Raw genomic sequence first — 17622 nt, 5'->3', positions numbered from 1 at the left:
TCACACAAGTTATAGAATTTACCCAGTCTGTAGGTTGTTCAATCCGTTGTATGACTCCTGATTGGGTCATGCGATCCAATTCCTTTTTCAAGGCCTCACGCAGAGGTGCAGGGACCCGCCGGGGAGCATGAATGACTGGAGAAGCATCATCTTTCAGTTGTGATTTATAAGTAAATGGCAGTGTGCCTTGACCTTCAAAAACATCTGGAAATGACAATGTCAGTTATATTGTCACAGACAGGCTGTAAGACTACGGTTTCCTTGTTGACTTGATACACTCTTTTAACCAAATGAAGGTCTTCACACGCTCTATACCCTAAAAGAGATTCATGACCATTGGGAACTACAACAAACATCAAACTCTTCATCTTTCCTTTTACTTGTATGTTTAGTCTGCATATTCCTCACGTTTCAATTGGTTGTCCATTATAGGCTTTGAGGGGAACTGTGCGTTTTTTAATTAGAGGTTTTTCCTTCAGAGCTTTTACATCTCTGATGTTAATTAAATTCACGTTTGCACCCGTATCTAATTTAAAGGGTACTACGGTCCCATTAGCCACAAGAGGAACAACCCACATCGAAGACTTGACTGAATTATCACTTGAAACACACGTTTCAGCATCCAGATTTACTTTCTCTTCAGATACCATGTTCACATAAAATGAGTCGCTCAAATCACTGTCATCTGCCTCCTCCACTAAATGCACTTTATTTTCCCTCTTCGTGTCTTTTGAAAAACAAATTTTTGCAAAGTGGTTGGGGCCATTACACTTAGAACATCTTTTTCTGAAAGCTGGGCACTGTCTGAACTTATGTTTGGTCCCACAGCGCTTGCATGAGAATGTTTCATTGTCATTATCTCTGAAACCTCTTGTGTTACCTCTTCTCTTGTCTCTGAATGAGATGGCATCAACTTCTACACTGGGAAATGACAAAGCGGCTGTATTAGTCCCATCAAACTGCTTCACTTGCTGTCTTGCTACTTCACTGGATTGACACAATTTAACAGCATAATCCAATGTGAGTTCTGATTCTTGTAACAATCTTTCTCTCAGTTTCTTCTCATAAATAACAAAAACAATCTGATCACGAATCATTGAATCTCTCAATTCATTAAAGTTACAAGTCTTTGCCTTTATCTTGAGATCAGTCAGAAAGTAATCAAAACCCTCTCCTTCGTGCTGCACACCTGTTCTGAATACATATCGTTCATATGTCTCGTTCTTCCTTAACAAACAGTGAGCATCGAATTTTTCCAGTACCTTATCCCGTTTCTTCTTGTCTGCCTCTTCATCAAAATTAAAGGTGTTATAGACTTCCACGGCATCAGCTCCAGCAATAGTAAGTAACAGGGCGATTTTTCTTTCATCCACAGCCGCTTTTTGTCCAATGACAACAACATACAACTCAAACTGCTGTTTGAAAGTCCTCCAATGTGCATCAACATTTCCACACAACTTCAGCGATCCCGGTGGTTTAATGGCATCCATTGGGCTTTGCGGACCCCACTCCTGGTACCATGTATTGTTCCAGAGACAACAATAAAGATATAAAGAATAGATGATACTGGCGTCTTTATTCCATGTGGCACACAAAGCATGTCTCCATTACCAACCCTTCCTCTAGGGAATGCACTTCATCTTATACAATACATTACTGCCACCTACAGGCATAAATCAGTACTCATCACAATAGATACACATTACAGTTGGTCTACATCTTTGTCCTTGTTTGACGGCTGGTTCCAGAAACATCAGTTGATTGGCTGGATGTGATGCTGTCAGAAGAAACTCTGTATATGAAGTTTCTGTTTCATGCAACACTGTTTCCTAACCAGGAAGGATTTGACACTTGAAGATAAAATATAAGAGAACAAAGAAATGTAATGATGTTCGTAACTTCTCATGATTATAGTTGATGAGGACAAAAAAATCATTAAAGGGTTGTGACCAAACTGCTCAAGTGTCAGATTCCTAACAGATCATAGCTGTGATTTCTCAGTTATTAATCCTGAGCTGTCTGTAGGTGGCGCTCTCTCTGTCTGTCAGTAAGAGACTATCAATCAATCAATCAATCACCTTTATTTATATAGTGCTTTAAACAAAATACATTGCGCCAAAGCACTGAACAACATTCATTTGGAAAACAGTGTCTCAATAATGCAAAATGATAGTTAAAGGCAGTTCATCATTGAATTCATTGATGTCATCTCTGTTCAGTTGAAATAGTGTCTGTTTTAATTTGCAATCAAGTCAACGATATCGCTGTAGATGAAGTGACCCCAACTAAGCAAGCCAGAGGCGACAGCGGCAAGGAACCGAAACTCCATCGGTGACAGAATGGAGAAAAAAACCTTGGGAGAAACCAGGCTCAGTTGGGGGGCCAGTTCTCCTCTGACCAGACGAAACCAGTAGTTCAATTCCAGGCTGCAGCAAAGTCAGATTGTGCAGAAGAATCATCTGTTTCCTGTGGTCTTGTCCTGGTGATCCTCTGAGACAAGGTATTTACAGGGGATCTGTATCTGGGGCTCTAGTTGTCCTGGTCTCCGCTGTCTTTCAGGGCAGTAGAGGTCCTTTCTAGGTGCTGATCCACCATCTGGTCTGGATACGTACTGGATCCGGGTGACTGCAGTGACCCTCTGATCTGGACACAGACTGGATCTGGTGGCCACGGTGACCTCGGAACAAGAGAGAAACAGACAAATATTAGCGTAGATGCCATTCTTCTAATGATGTAGAAAGTACGGTGTTATGTGAAGTGTTCCGGTTCCAGTTTACCTAATTAATGCAGCCTAAAAATCCTTTAACGGATTTGGATATTAAAAGCATATTAGTATGTTATGTGTATGCCAGGTTAAAGAGATGGGTCTTTAATCTAGATTTAAACTGCAAGAGTGTGTCTGCCTCCCGAACAATGTTAGGTAGGTTATTCCAGAGTTTAGGCGCCAAATAGGAAAAGGATCTGCCGCCCGCAGTTGATTTTGATATTCTAGGTATTATCAAATTGCCTGAGTTTTGAGAACGTAGCGGACGTAGAGGAGTATAATGTAAAAGGAGCTCATTCAAATACTGAGGTGCTAAACCATTCAGGGCTTTATAAGTAATAAGCAATATTTTAAAATCTATACGATGTTTGATAGGGAGCCAGTGCAGTGTGGACAGGACCGGGCTAATATGGTCATACTTCCTGGTTCTAGTAAGAACTCTTGCTGCTGCATTTTGGACTAGCTGTAGTTTGTTTACCAAGCGTGCAGAACAACCACCCAATAAAGCATTACAGTAGTCTAACCTTGAAGTCATAAATGCATGGATTAACATTTCTGCATTTGACATTGAGAGCATAGGCCGTAATTTAGATATATTTCTGAGATGGAAAAATGCAGTTTTACAAATGCTAGAAACGTGGCTTTCTAAGGAAAGATTGCGATCAAGTAGCACACCTAGGTTCCTAACTGATGACGAAGAATTGACAGAGCAACCATCAAGTCTTAGACAGTGTTCTAGGTTATTACAAGTAGAGTTTTTAGGCCCTATGATTAACACCTCTGTTTTTTCTGAATTTAGCAGTAAGAAATTACTCGTCATCCAATTTTTTATATTGACTATGCATTCCATTAGTTTTTCAAATTGGTGTGTTTCACCGGGCTGCGAGGAAATATAGAGCTGCGTATCATCAGCATAACAATGAAAGCTAACACCATGTTTCCTGACGATATCTCCCAAGGGTAACATATAAAGCGTGAAGAGTAGCGGCCCTAGAACTGAGCCTTGAGGTACTCCATACTGCACTTGTGATCGATATGATACATCTTCATTCACTGCTACGAACTGATGGCGGTCATATAAGTACGATTTAAACCATGCTAATGCACTTCCACTGATGCCAACAAAGTGTTCAAGTCTATGCAAAAGAATGTTGTGGTCAATTGTGTCAAACGCAGCACTAAGATCCAATAAAACTAATAGAGAGATACACCCACGATCAGATGATAAGAGCAGATCATTTGTAACTCTAAGGAGAGCAGTTTCAGTACTATGATACGGTCTAAATCCTGACTGGAAATCCTCACATATACCATTTTTCTCTAAGAAGGAATATAATTGTGAGGATACCACCTTTTCTAGTATCTTGGACAGAAAAGGGAGATTCGAGATTGGTCTATAATTAACTAGTTCTCTGGGGTCAAGTTGTGGCTTTTTTATGAGAGGCTTAATAACAGCCAGTTTGAAGGTTTTGGGGACATGTCCTAATAACAATGAGGAATTAATAATAGTCAGAAGAGGACCTATGACTTCTGGAAGCACCTCTTTTAAGAGCTTAGATGGTATAGGGTCTAACATACATGTTGTAAGTTTAGATGATTTAACAAGTTTATACAATTCTTCCTCTCCTATAGTAGAGAATGAGTGGAACTGTTCCTCAGGGGGTCTATAGTGCACTGTCTGATGCGAAACTGTAGCTGACGGCTGAATGGTTGCAATTTTATCTCTAATAGTATCGATTTTAGAAGTAAAGTAGTTCATAAAGTCATTACTGCTGTGATGTTGGGAAATGTCAACACTTGTTGAGGCTTTATTTTTCGTTAATTTAGCCACTGTATTGAATAAATACCTGGGGTTATGTTTGTTTTCTTCTAAAAGAGAAGAAAAGTAATCAGATCTAGCAGTTTTTAATGCTTTTCGGTAGGATATACTACTTTCCCGCCAAGCAATACGAAATACCTCTAGTTTTGTTTTCCTCCAGCTGCGCTCCATTTTTCGGGCTGCTCTCTTTAGGGTGCGAGTATGCTCATTATACCATGGTGTCAAACTGTTTTCCTTAACCTTTCTTAAGCGTAAAGGAGCAACTGTATTTAAAGTGCTAGAAAAGAGAGAGTCCATAGTTTCTGTTACATCATCAAGTTGTTCTGAGGTTTTGGATATGCTAAGGAATTCGGATACATCAGGAAGATAACTTAAAAAGCTGTCTTTTGTGGTAGAAGTGATGGTTCTTCGATACTTGTAACAAGAAGTAGAATTTACAATTTTGGCTATATGAAGTTTACACAGAACTAAATAATGATCTGAGATATCATCACTTGGCTGAATAATTTCAACACTATCAACATCAATTCCATGTGACAGTATTAAATCTAGAGTATGATTTCGACAATGAGTAGGTCCTGAAACGTGTTGTCTAACACCAATAGAGTTCAGAATGTCTATAAATGCTGATCCCAATACATCTTTTTCATTATCGACATGGATATTAAAATCACCAACTATTAAGACTTTATCTGCAGCCAGAACTAACTCGGATGTAAAATCACCAAACTCTTTAATAAAGTCTGTATGGTGCCCTGGTGGCCTGTATACAGTAGCCAGTACAAACATAACAGGGGATTTATCATTAACATTGGTTTCTCTGGATAATGTTATATGAAGCACCATTACTTCAAACGAGTTATACTTGAAGCCTGCCCTCTGAGAAATCCTGAAAACGTTATTATAAATTGAAGCAACACCTCCCCCTTTGCCTTTTAGACGCGGCTCGTGTTTATAACAATAATCTTGGGGGGTGGACTCATTTAAAATAATGTAATCATCAGGTTTTAGCCAGGTTTCTGTCAAGCAGAGCACATCTATATTATGATCAGTTATCATATTATTTACAAAAAGTGTTTTCGTAGAAATGGATCTGATATTCAATAAGCCAATCTTTATCATCTGTTTATCCATATTGCATTTGTTTTTTATTTGTTGAACCTCAATTAAATTGTTAACCTTAACTTGGTTTGGACGTTTTTTGTATTTTCTAGTTCGTGGAACAGACACAGTCTCTATAGTGTGATATCTAGGTGAAAGAGTCTCTATGTGCTGAGAATTAACTGACCTCTGTGACGGGAGGCAGCTAGCAGACGGTCGGTTTAGCCAGTCTGTCTGCTTCCTGACCTGGGCCCCAGTTAGTCAAGTATAAACACTAAGACTATTTGCCATATTTTTAGACAGAAGAGTGGCGCCACCCCAGGAGGGATGAAGACCATCTCTTTTAAACAGGTCAGGTCTGCCCCAAAAGCTCGTCCAATTGTCTATATAACCTATGTTATTCTGTGGGCACCACTTAGACATCCAGCCATTGAGTGATGACAATCTGCTATGCATCTCATCACCACGGTAAGCAGGGAGGGGACCAGAGCATATTACAGTGTCTGACATTGTGCTTGCAAGTTCACACACCTCTTTAAAGTTATTTTTAGTGATCTCCGACTGGCGAAGTCGAACATCATTAGCGCCGGCATGAATAACAATCTTACTGTATTTACGTTTAGCATTAGCCAGCACTTTTAAATTTGCCAAGATGTCAGGCGCTCTGGCTCCCGGTAAACATTTGACTATGGTGGCTGGTGTCTCTATATTCACGTTCCGTACAATAGAATCACCAATAACTAGAGCACTTTCATCAGGTTTCTCAGTGGGTGCATCACTGAGTGGGGAGAACCTGTTTAATGTTTTGATCGGAACAGAAGAGCGGTGTTTTGACCCACGACTATGCTGCCTCACCGTCACCCAGTCGCCCTGCTGCAGGGGCTCTGCTGGAACCGGACAATGTACAGGAATCCCTGAGCTAGACGCATCCAAAGCCATATCTAGAGCCCTAACATTCTTACTGTCCTCAATTAAAGTTTGGATGCGTGTCTCTAATTCTGAAATCTTCTCTGTCAGCCTAACTATTTCCCTGCATTTATCACATGTGAATCCCTCATCAGCGACAGAGATAGATAAACTGTACATGTGGCAAGAGGTGCAAATAACAATTGTAGGAGAAGCCATTACTCACCGTGCTTGATGAAATATTCTTACTGCGGTTGTTTGATGAACTTGTGGAAAACTGCCTATCAGTGTTGAGATATAGCAGAGCTGTAAATAATGTCATGAATTAAAACACACAAACATGCAAGTTATATCAGGCATTTTCCTTAATCCTGTCACTCTTTTGGTCTTTTGCTTGTTAATATGAACTCTGAACTCCAGTATAACACTGTTATAAAAACCCTGAAAACACTCAGCATATTTCGGTCTTTTCTCTCATGTGATGTTGCAGGGAAATGAACAAATCATCATGTGCATCACGCGCCTCAAAACACACACACACACACACACACACCTACACACCTACTGTACACACACACACACACACACACATCGTAAATATCATTGCTCCCAATCATATTGCATATATAAAGCTATTCATCATCTGACCGTGTAGAAAAGAAAGAAAGACGAAAGGAGCACGCCTGGATTCTCACTGATCTGTGTGATCTGTAGCTTACCGTTTATATTCACACTCCTCTTACTTTTGACTTCTGTGATTTACTGTAACGGAGGAGTCGTTGTCTCCGGTGAGTTTGTTTTTCTCATTGAACAGACTGATCAGTTATATCTCTGTTAACACTTTTTGATTGAGCATCAGTAACTCAGTGGTTGTTTGTGCGTGATCTCTGAAACTTTCAGAAATAAAACAAATGAAAATCATGGAAGCCCGTTTCCGACACTAAATAAAAAAATAAAATAAAATAAGTTTATTGCAACTTTTTATCTCAAAAATCTGACCTTTTTCTCGAAAGTTTTTTTTTTTTTTTTTTGAGTTTATGTCTCGCAATTCTGACTTTATAACTCGCAATTGTGTGTTATAAAGTCATTAAAAAAGTCAGTATTGTGGGATCAAAAGTCACAATAACTGGATGGGGTTTTTTTCCCTCTTTTTTTCTGTGGCGTAAGCAGGTTAAGTGAGTTAATAGTTCCGTTGTTACAAACTATCCTCTACTGGGGTGAGCTGTAATACAGGACAGATTAATTAATATCCGCACTTTCAGTTTATGCAAAGAAAATTAAAGAACAAAGAATGATAAGCTTTGAAAAGATTTCAAGTGACAAAACAATTAAAATCTACAATGTTGCTCACAGTCACATGACACTTCTACTGTAAGCTCAAAAATGTGATGGGAGTGTATGATATACATGACAGTGTTAGATCACTTCACGATCTGCACTATCCTAGAATCGCCCTCAGAGTTTGTTTTAATGGAGTCTGTGTATTTCCACAGGCATGTTGCTGATTATTGTCGTTTTACTGGTGAATCTCCTCATAGAGACTTCAGGTAAGAACATGCTTAGATTTCATTCAGTTTCTATGCCTCCAATTCATTCACGTGATTAATTTCTATTAGATATCATGGTTACTATTACATATAGACTGCACTTATGTTAGGGTAATGTGACACTAAACTCTACACTATGGATGTAATCACACCAGGCGTTCTGAACCACACTCGAGCATGTTTGACCCCCAGAGGCTGGTTCCTTTGACTAGTTTGTGTGTGTGCTCTGTTTTTCTCCGCCAGGGCACGGTTTGGTTGGGCTCAGGTGTGGTACGCATGCAGTGTAAGCACCAATCACCTGTGAGCAGGGAACTTATAATATTTTGTGTGTGCTACTGTAATCATTACAAATATATTCTATTACTACTACTACACTAAGGTTTTCAATAAATGTATTTGAAACAAGTATATTTAGGTTTATGATGGCTCTGGTTCTTACCTTATTGATGAACAAGAAATGTAGTTTGCGAGTAAAGCTGCAAATTATTTCATTAACCTCAGCTACCTCCATGATAATTTCCTGATACATACAAGAGAAAATCAATGCACTGCATAAATTATAAATTAATTATTATTAATTATTCTGCAGAATATTAATGAAAGTGGTTTTCTGCGGTATCTCATACATGACAAATGCGTGTTCTGTCCAGGAAAGTTTAGTGCAAGAGTGAGTGCAGGTGATGTCTATGACCGCTAAGTCAAGTCAAATCACTATCAAATATATTTATATAGTAGGGCTTTAAAAAAAATAGAATTTAGAATATTTTTAATAAAAAATTAAAATAAAAAAATCCACATTCGAATGCAAAAACGTCACATTCGAATTTTAGGTGTTCATTAAGGAGACAGCTTTAAGGCTCACCCTGGGTATACTTTTACATTTATTCATTTAGCCGACGCTTTTATCCAAAGCAACTTACAATTGCTATATATGTCAGAGGTCGCACACCTCTGGAGCATCTAGGGTTTAAGTGTCTTGCTCAGGGACACATTGGTGTTTCACAGTGGGTTCAAACCCGGGTCTCTCACATCAAAGGCATGTGTCTTATCCACTGTGCTAACATCACAACAACATCACTTCACATTATGCGTTTTGTTCCGTCTCACACACAGCCCTGTCTGCACAGCTTTCAGAAGGTGGATGAGCTGGACACACAGTACCACTTCTGTCATCATTCACCTCGTGCATGCGCTGTTGACAGCTGTGCACCCCGTCTGCATGCAGGAACTTTTTGAGACCGCGTGGACGGATGCACGGCTGTCCGCGAGCCCTCTTGATGACAAAAATTACATAATGTGGACGGCACGGATGCGGATGGTCAACTTATACTTTGGCCTTTATGAGTGGCACACGAGATGCGATGACAATATAAAAGTGTCATTGCATTTTAATGTTTTTGTTAACCTATCCAGTTGAAGCCACTAGATGCAGCGCTGCAATGTTCAATCGAAATATTGAATGTGGAGAAGATATTATTTATGACAAAACTGATACCAAGCAATTGCCACAGAGCGCATATTTCACGCATTTTCTAGAGAGTGATATCTTCTATTAACCTTGCACTCGCATCTCGCATCTCATAATAGAGCCGCATGTTTAGAAAGCCATGTAAAATTAAGGTGGATTCAGTTTTTTTCAAAAATCTTGAGACTTTATGGTGGGTTTCCCCATCCCACTGCATCTCATGTTTAAATGAAAAATGTACTCTGTGTGACAGGCTTTCACCCCTTTGAATTAAACTATGCATGTACACACGCTACTTAATTATAATTGGTTTATAAACATTATTTTAAATATTATGCACTTTTTTCCAGTCATATTTTCTTATGCTTTGAATAAACATGCATTAGTAATATTTTGCCCAATGAGCCCTCTTGTGGCCTCAGAAAAGAGCTTCAACTTAACTGAAATTATGCATTTTAAAAATTTGAATATAATTCTAATTTTTATCATATTCAATTGCAAATTTGAATTTAGCTTTTCAGCCATTTTGACAGCCTTATTATATAGTGCTCTTAACAATACAGATTGAACAATAACAAGATTGTGAAAAAAACAAATTAACAGGATTAAATAGGAAAATAGTGTGTCAATAATGCAAAAAGGCAGTTCATCATTGACTTCAGTGTTGTCATAATTCATCTCAGTTCAGTTTAAATAGTATCTGTACAATTCAATTTAACGATATCACTGTAAAAGAAGTGTTCCCAAGTAAGCAAGCCAAAGAACCAAAACTCCATCTTTGATAGAAATGGAGAAAAAACCTTGGGAGAAACCAGGCTCAGTTGGGGGGCCAGTTCTCTTCTGACCAGACGAAACCAGTAGTTCAATTACAGGCTGCAGCAAAGTCAGATTGTGCAGAAGAATCATCTGTTTCCTGTGGTCTTGTCCTGGTTTAATTTTTCCATTAACTTTTCAAATTGGTATGTTTTGGTATACCGTTAAGAAATATAGATCTGAGTATCATCAGCATAACAGTAAAAGCTAACATTGTGTTTTCTTATATCTCCCAAGGGTAACATGTAAAGCGTGAAAAGTAATGGCCCTAGCACTGACCCTTGAGGTTCTCCATAGTCAAGTCAAGTTACCTTTATTTATATAGCGGTTTAAACAAAAAATGTTGTGTCAAAGAAAAACATTAATTCTGGGGAGTACAAAATGATGCTCCCTGAATGAGAAGCTAGAACACAGTAGGTTGGGACTGCTCCCGCCAGCAGCCCCTGCTGACCACCCATATACAGAGCCCCTGTATATCTTACTTCTCTAACCCTGATTCTTTTAATTCCTCATTATTAAATGCAGTTAAACAACTATACAGGTAAGCATGGTCTGGTGTGATATGAGTCATAGTAAAAACCAAGAATGATGTAATGCACTTATTGCCATTGCAGCTCATGAGACACTTGGTTATAAAAGGATATCAGTCTCCTTGAAGAAAGATAGCTGCAGCAGTAAGCTCTCACTCAGAGGGAGAAGAAACTGGAGGATGGGCTTCAGATCCCAGAGAGTGGGAGCTGACTCATATGTGAACCCCATGAGCACAGCTGTCGCTCGCCCATGGCGAAAGCATGGTCGGCAACGTGAGGAATGCTGGTGAAGGCTCCCTCCTTAAAGAGAGGACCGAGCAGACAACACACAAACTGTGTGTCCCCACCCGAAATATAGTGCGGGCAGTGAGGTACACTTTTTTTCTAAAATCTGCTGACCATGCAATGTGGAAGACGTACAGGTAGAAGATGAAAGACGCATATGTTGCGCGTGCGCCTTATTTTGAAATCCTCCTACGTTTGTCTTTACAAATCCTCGTTTTGTGCTCCTAATTCATGACCAGTGTTTTGTTTTGTTCTCTCTCCGCACTCATCAGTAACCACACAGCGCTGGCGAACTAATACATCCGCTTGCACATCTTCTGGTTCCCCACAGTGAGCAGAAGTGAGAAAAAAAGTTGTTTATTACATTTGAAGTCTGGATATTTATCTTACAGAAATGCATGGATTTGCTACAGGGGGCCTTTATTTACCCCACAGAGCCATGTGAGGGACGTTTTATTACAGATGCGCACACTTAATTTCACATCTTCTGAACTGCTGACAACAAAAACCCGCTTACTCCCATTGAAAGGTTTGGAAGAGCAAGAACAATGTTTAATATAACTCAGATATGGCTTATTCTGAAAGAAAAACATCACATACACCTAGGATGTTTTGAGGGTGAGTAGAAGATGGATGAATTTAAATGTTTGGGTGAACTAACCCTTTAACAAGACTCAACAACTAGCGAATGACACACACAGAGAGCACTTGCTGAATCATAGAAAGCTGACACTGATTTCACCTGTTGCATCTGCTTTGGATCAAGTAAGATCGTTTGGGCTTTATTTCTTAGAAATTTATTTTTAGCTTAGTGACATTTGCATATAAATCGTAGACATGGCCTCACATCCTACATTTATGGGTGCTAAATTGCCAGAGTCCCCCCCACTATCAAGAGGATGTTAAACAGCAACTCTCTGCTCCTCTCCATCGGACTTCAAACACATTTGAGGAGCAAATGACCCCTGTGCCAGGCACCAATGGCCTGATTAAACCAGTGGTCTGTCTCCACAATTTCAAAACACATCACACACACACATGAAGATGTTTTCTTTATTTTAGACTATAATCAATTAGTTAAATATGCATCTGTTATATACATGTGTTGTCAGTATGTTTCCCTATTATATTAGTCTAATTACCACTGTTTATTTGCATTAGTTAAGCTCTAAATGCTAATATTCAGGTGTATGAATGTATCTCTGGTTTAATCTGTAATCTGTATCTCTGGTATCTTCTAAATGTTTCGCACTTGGTGTCAAAATGATCTGCTCTTTATTCCTCAAACCATGATGTACTCTATGTGATCATGTAATGCATCATACTATTTGTGTCATATTTTGGGTAAAACTATACCAGTTAATCACGCCTGTCATAAAGCATGCAAATGAGTTGTCACAGGGACAAAGAAACACTTTCCCACTGAAACTATACACCTTGTTACTGTTCAATCCTTCCAAAATGAGTGTTACAGGGAAACCAGATATAACCTCTTCCACACCCAAAAAGTGTGCTGCTCTAAACTTGCGGTTTCCTGGACAACCATCACCTTGGAAACTCTGTGACTCCCTTTCCAGGGGAGTCCAATCTTCTGGCAGGTTTCAGCAACTTTGTTGATTCACTTCAGAGCAGTCAACCCATGGATACAATTATGAAGGTTTTTTTCCTAACAGGATTCAACAGGAGTCGCATTAAACATTCACCGAGACACTTTGCTCAGCAACTACATGTGACGACTGGGTGAAGGAGGAGCTGGAAACAAGTGCGAGTTAAACAGTTTAATGAATATGAAACAGACAAACAAAGGTACAACACGATGCTGGGAAGACGACAATCCAAGATGGCGGTGAGTAATCCGGATGGTGACAGTGAGAAGGCAGCAGGAGAGGATGGCACAGGAACTGCGGGGAATCGAGCCGAAGGTAAGTCGTGATGCTTTGTGGAAGTGCGGAGAGTGGATGAGGTTCCGGGGAAAGACACGGATATCCAACACAAACAACACAGAAGCAAGAGACAGAGATCAGACATGAAACAACGTTCTCACAAAAACAAGGCGTGAGACAAGCCAATATATAGGGAGTGTTTAATGAGTGACAGCTGCTGCTGATGACAATTAACAGAGACGCCCACAAACTAATCAGTGCAGACGTGAACACAGACTTCACCACAGAGTGCAAAACCCAGAGAGTACCCCCCCCCCCCCCCAGAACTCCTCTTGGAGTTCCCAGAAGGGCCTACCTGCTGATTGTAATCATCAATAAGGTAGTGATCCAATATGTCCCTAGAAGGTACCCAACTCCTCTCCTCCAGACTGTAACCTTCCCAGTCCACCAGGTACTGGAATCCTCGTCCCCTCCGTCTCGTGTCCAGAATACGATTAACCGAATAAGTTGGTTCCCCATCTACGAGACGCGGCGGCGGGGGAACCAGAGTAGGCGGATTAATACGTGAATAAAACACGGGTTTAATTTTGAACACATTAAAGGCTGGGTGTATCCTCCTGTATGCTGGAGGTAGTTTGAGGTGGACTGTCACCGGACTAATGATCTTGGTGATAGTAAACGGGCCAATGAATTTAGGAGCTAATTTATTAGATACGGAACGTAGAGGAATGTTACTGGTAGAAAGCAACACCTTTTGACCCACGACGTAAACGGGAGGCTTTGACAGGTGGCGATCGGCCTTGGCCTTAGTGCGCTCCTTCATCCGGAGCAGAGTCTCGCGGACTCTGGTCCAGATGCGGTGGCACCTCTGCGGTGGCACCTCTGGAAAAATGTGAGTGGAGGGGACCGCGACTTCAGATTCCAGACTGGGAAAAACTGGTGGCTGGTAACCTAAACTGCACTGGAACGGAGAAAGGCCTGTGGCTGACACTGGTAACAAATTGTGAGCGTACTCCACCATAGAGAGTTGTTGACTCCAGGAAGAAGGATTCTTGGAGACCAAACATTGCAACGTCCTCTCTAAATCTTGGTTGGCTCGTTCAGACTGTCAAAACTCTTTCCAAAATTTGGATATAAATTGAGATGCCCTGTCAGAAACTATGTCTACCGGGAGACCATGAAGCCGAAAGATGTAATCTAAGACAGTGACCGCTGTCTCCTTGGCTGTCGGTAATTTTGGCAAGGGAATGAAATGTGCCGCATTCGAGAACCGATCCACTACGGTAAAAACGACCGTCATGCCATTAGATGGCGGGAGGGCAGTAGTGTTGTCACGATACCAAAATTATTGTTTCGATACCGATACCTAGTCAAGAATTGCGATTTCGATACTTTTTCGATACTTTTCCTGAAAAGGGAGAATACACTCAAATAGCATTGCTGTGCTTTATTTTAAAACCGGCACAACATTCTAATCATTTAACACACTAATAAATGAACTTATGAACAGCAGATATATTAAACATTTGAACAAAATATGAAATATCAAAATATAAAAAATAAAAAGAGCAATGACATTCAAGGTAAAGAAAGTATAAATTTAGCATTTAGCAGCATCTCAGTTATCATTAGAAACATAAGAGTAATAAATTTATTTGATTCTGAACTTTGAATAAAAATATGAACAGCGATTATATTAAACAATGTTTCTTAAGTCAGAAGATTAAATGTCAAAAGATAAATAAAATAAATTTAAGCAATGGCATTCAAATAAAAATAAAAATAAATTAGCAGCAATATCTCAGATATTGTAACTTATTCTGTCAGTTGTGCAACCTTTTCTTTCTGAGTAGAAAACTCAGCCAGTGAGCTTTAATGAGCGTCATCTTTATTGAGCGTCATCTTTTTCTACCAGTCGTGGACCGGTGGCCACAGTATCACTTGTGCTTGCACATGCAGCCTAGTGATGAGCGAGTCTGGTTTTTTTTCAACCCGTGGGTCCCGCTTTTATGAAATTATTTTGCCCATCCCAGCCCACAAATAAAGTAACATTTCTTTACCCACTCCGACCCGCGCATCGGGGACATCACGGAAGATACGTTTGACTCATATTTCTTGTTCACTGAAGTTACTCCCTCCACAGCAGCGTGCGAGCGAGGCACTATTAGCAGCGCATGCGCAGCTCGTGAACAGCTCTGTGAACGGTTTCATCCTGTCAAAGAGTTAAGTTAAGAGAGTTAAGAGAGTTAAGAGTTACTCAAGATGTGATGAAGGATGAATGTTGTTGAATGTAGTGATTGAACCCATAAGCCCTTCACTGGACGAGATCGAGAGATCTTCTCATTCGTGAATAAGTTGAATGAACTGATTTGTGAATTAAATGAATGAGTATACAGGGTCAGTGAGCCAAGCATGTAGATCTCGATCAGCAATCAGCAGATACAAAGCGCAGTTATAGGTGCAGTGCAGATAGGCTCATATTTAGCATACAGATCATAACTCCACGTTTAATCCCCGATTAATGTGAATATTATATATGAACTGTCTGACCAAATAAATCGCTGTAGTGCTTTTTTTGCTGCGTGCATGAGGAAATAAAAACAAAGACGTCCATAGGGAGGCACTGGAAGCGTGCGTTGCACACACCAACATGAAATACGTCTCTTACAAATCTGGAACGCACTCATTCTTTGAAGTGTCGATACTAATAAATTTAGGAATCGTGACGTTTTTAATTTCCGATACTTTTGAAGTATCGGTGCACCGTGCAACACTAGAGGGAGGTAACAAAATCTAGTGCGATGTGGGACCAGGGTCTCGAAGGGACAGACAGATCATGGACGTCACGAGCCATACGTGGCCACCAAAATCGTTGTTTAACCCACCCATTAGTTCAACTTATCCCTGGGTGACAAGCCACATTAGAGCAGTGACCCCACTGGACGACTTCAGACCTTAACTCCTCCGGCACAAATAAACGGTTTCGGTGGACAACCGGGCGGAGGCGTTACCCCTTGTAAGGCCATCTTGACTTTCGACTGGATCTCCCATACGAGTGCTGAGACAACTAATTTCTCAGGTAAAATACATTCGGGAGTCGCCAGCGGGCGGAGGGATCAAAAAGACGTGATAAAGAATCGGGTTTGACATCTTTGGAACCCGGGCGGTACGATAAAGTAAAATAAAAGTCTTTTGGCAGTTCTAATGTATTATAAATTCTTATGATCGGTTCAAACAATGAAAGGTACACCTGAGCCTTCCAGACAGTGACGCCACTCATCTAAAGCTAATTTGATGGCCAACAACTCTCTGTTACCAATGACATAATTGTGTTCAGCAGGAGATAATCGATGGGAAAAAAACATGCAAAGGATGTACCTTATCGTCCGAGACAGCACGTTGGGACAACACTGCTCCTAGGAAGGGAACAGACTGTGCATGGAATACGCATTTCTCCGCCTTGGCAAAAAGCCCATTCTCAAGTAACCTCTGGAGCACTCGTCTGACGTGTTGAATGTGTTCCTGGAGAGATGAAGAAAAAATCAGTATGTCCTCCAGGTAAACATATTTAAACTGATCTACTATATCTCTCAACATGTCATTAACGAGTGCTTGAAAAACCCCTGGCGAGTTGTAGAGCCCGAACAGCATCACCAAGTATTCAAAGTGCCCTCTGGGGGTATTAAAGGTGGTTTTCCATTCATCCCTCTTCCTGATTCGGACCAAATGATAAGCATTACGTAAATCCAATTTTGTGAATACGGATGCTCCCTGTAACCTCTTGAAAGCTGAAGACATGAGTGGTAATGGATAAGTGTTCTTTATCGTAATGTTGTTCAGCTCTCGGTAATCAATACAAGGTCGCCTTGTTCCACTGGCACGCGGCCGCCAGGGTGCGGAACTGAATGGAGTAATCCGTGACTGAAGAGGTTCCCTGATGTAGGTTTGAGAGCTGGTGAGCGGCTTCCCTGCCAGCCGCGGCTCGATCGAATAACCTCCTCATTTCCTCCGAGAGAGAGTGGAGGCGCAACACGGATGTTCATTCTCCCACACCGCCGTCCCCCATAAGGCGGCCTTGCCCGACAGTAGAGTGAGCGAGAAACGCCACCTTTGATTCCTCTGTGGCGAAGGTGCGGGGCTGCAAGGCAAAGTGCATTGAACATTTATTTAGAAAGTTCTGCAGAAAGCTGGCTCACAGGAGTAGTTTTCTGGCGCCGGAAGTCGCGGCTCTGGCCGGAAGTGATACTGGGGGGTCAAAGCAAGAGCAAGAGAAGCAAGAGAAGCAAGAAACAGAGATCAGACATGAAACAACGTCCTCACAAACACAAGACGTGAGACAAGCCAATATATAGGAAGTGTGCAATAAGTGACAGCTGCTGCTGATGACAAATAATGGAGACGCTCACAAACTAATCATTGCAGACGCGAACACACAGACTTCACCACAAAGTGCAAAACCCAGAGATCACGGTTTACCAATCGTGACAATACAGAACCATAACATGCATA

The 17622-nt window shown here is 40.7% G+C and overlaps 2 protein-coding genes across 11 annotated transcripts in view; both read left to right on the top strand.

Annotated features, from left to right (window-relative positions):
- Nucleotides 1-17622, top strand: part of LOC128017488 (butyrophilin subfamily 1 member A1-like) — a 165706-nt gene that overhangs the window by 65032 nt on the left and 83052 nt on the right. For 2 of the 4 annotated variants that reach the window (XM_052602906.1, XM_052602908.1), the window contains exons 1-2: nt 7164-7378; nt 8084-8137. The exons of the other annotated variants lie outside the window; for them this stretch is intronic. In XM_052602906.1, coding sequence (XP_052458866.1) covers nt 8086-8137 — 52 coding nt within the window. In that variant the 5' untranslated portion in view covers nt 7164-7378; nt 8084-8085. Of the gene's footprint in view, nt 1-7163; nt 7379-8083; nt 8138-17622 lie in introns of those variants that run through there. 4 annotated transcript variants of the gene reach the window in all.
- LOC128017486 (butyrophilin subfamily 3 member A3-like) overlaps nt 1-17622 on the top strand; it is a 179973-nt gene that overhangs the window by 122151 nt on the left and 40200 nt on the right. The window lies entirely within an intron of this gene.

The sequence above is a fragment of the Carassius gibelio genome, chromosome A7 (assembly GCF_023724105.1).
Source record: "Carassius gibelio isolate Cgi1373 ecotype wild population from Czech Republic chromosome A7, carGib1.2-hapl.c, whole genome shotgun sequence".
NCBI lineage: Eukaryota > Metazoa > Chordata > Actinopteri > Cypriniformes > Cyprinidae > Carassius > Carassius gibelio.
This window is presented reverse-complemented; position numbering and strand designations above follow the sequence as displayed.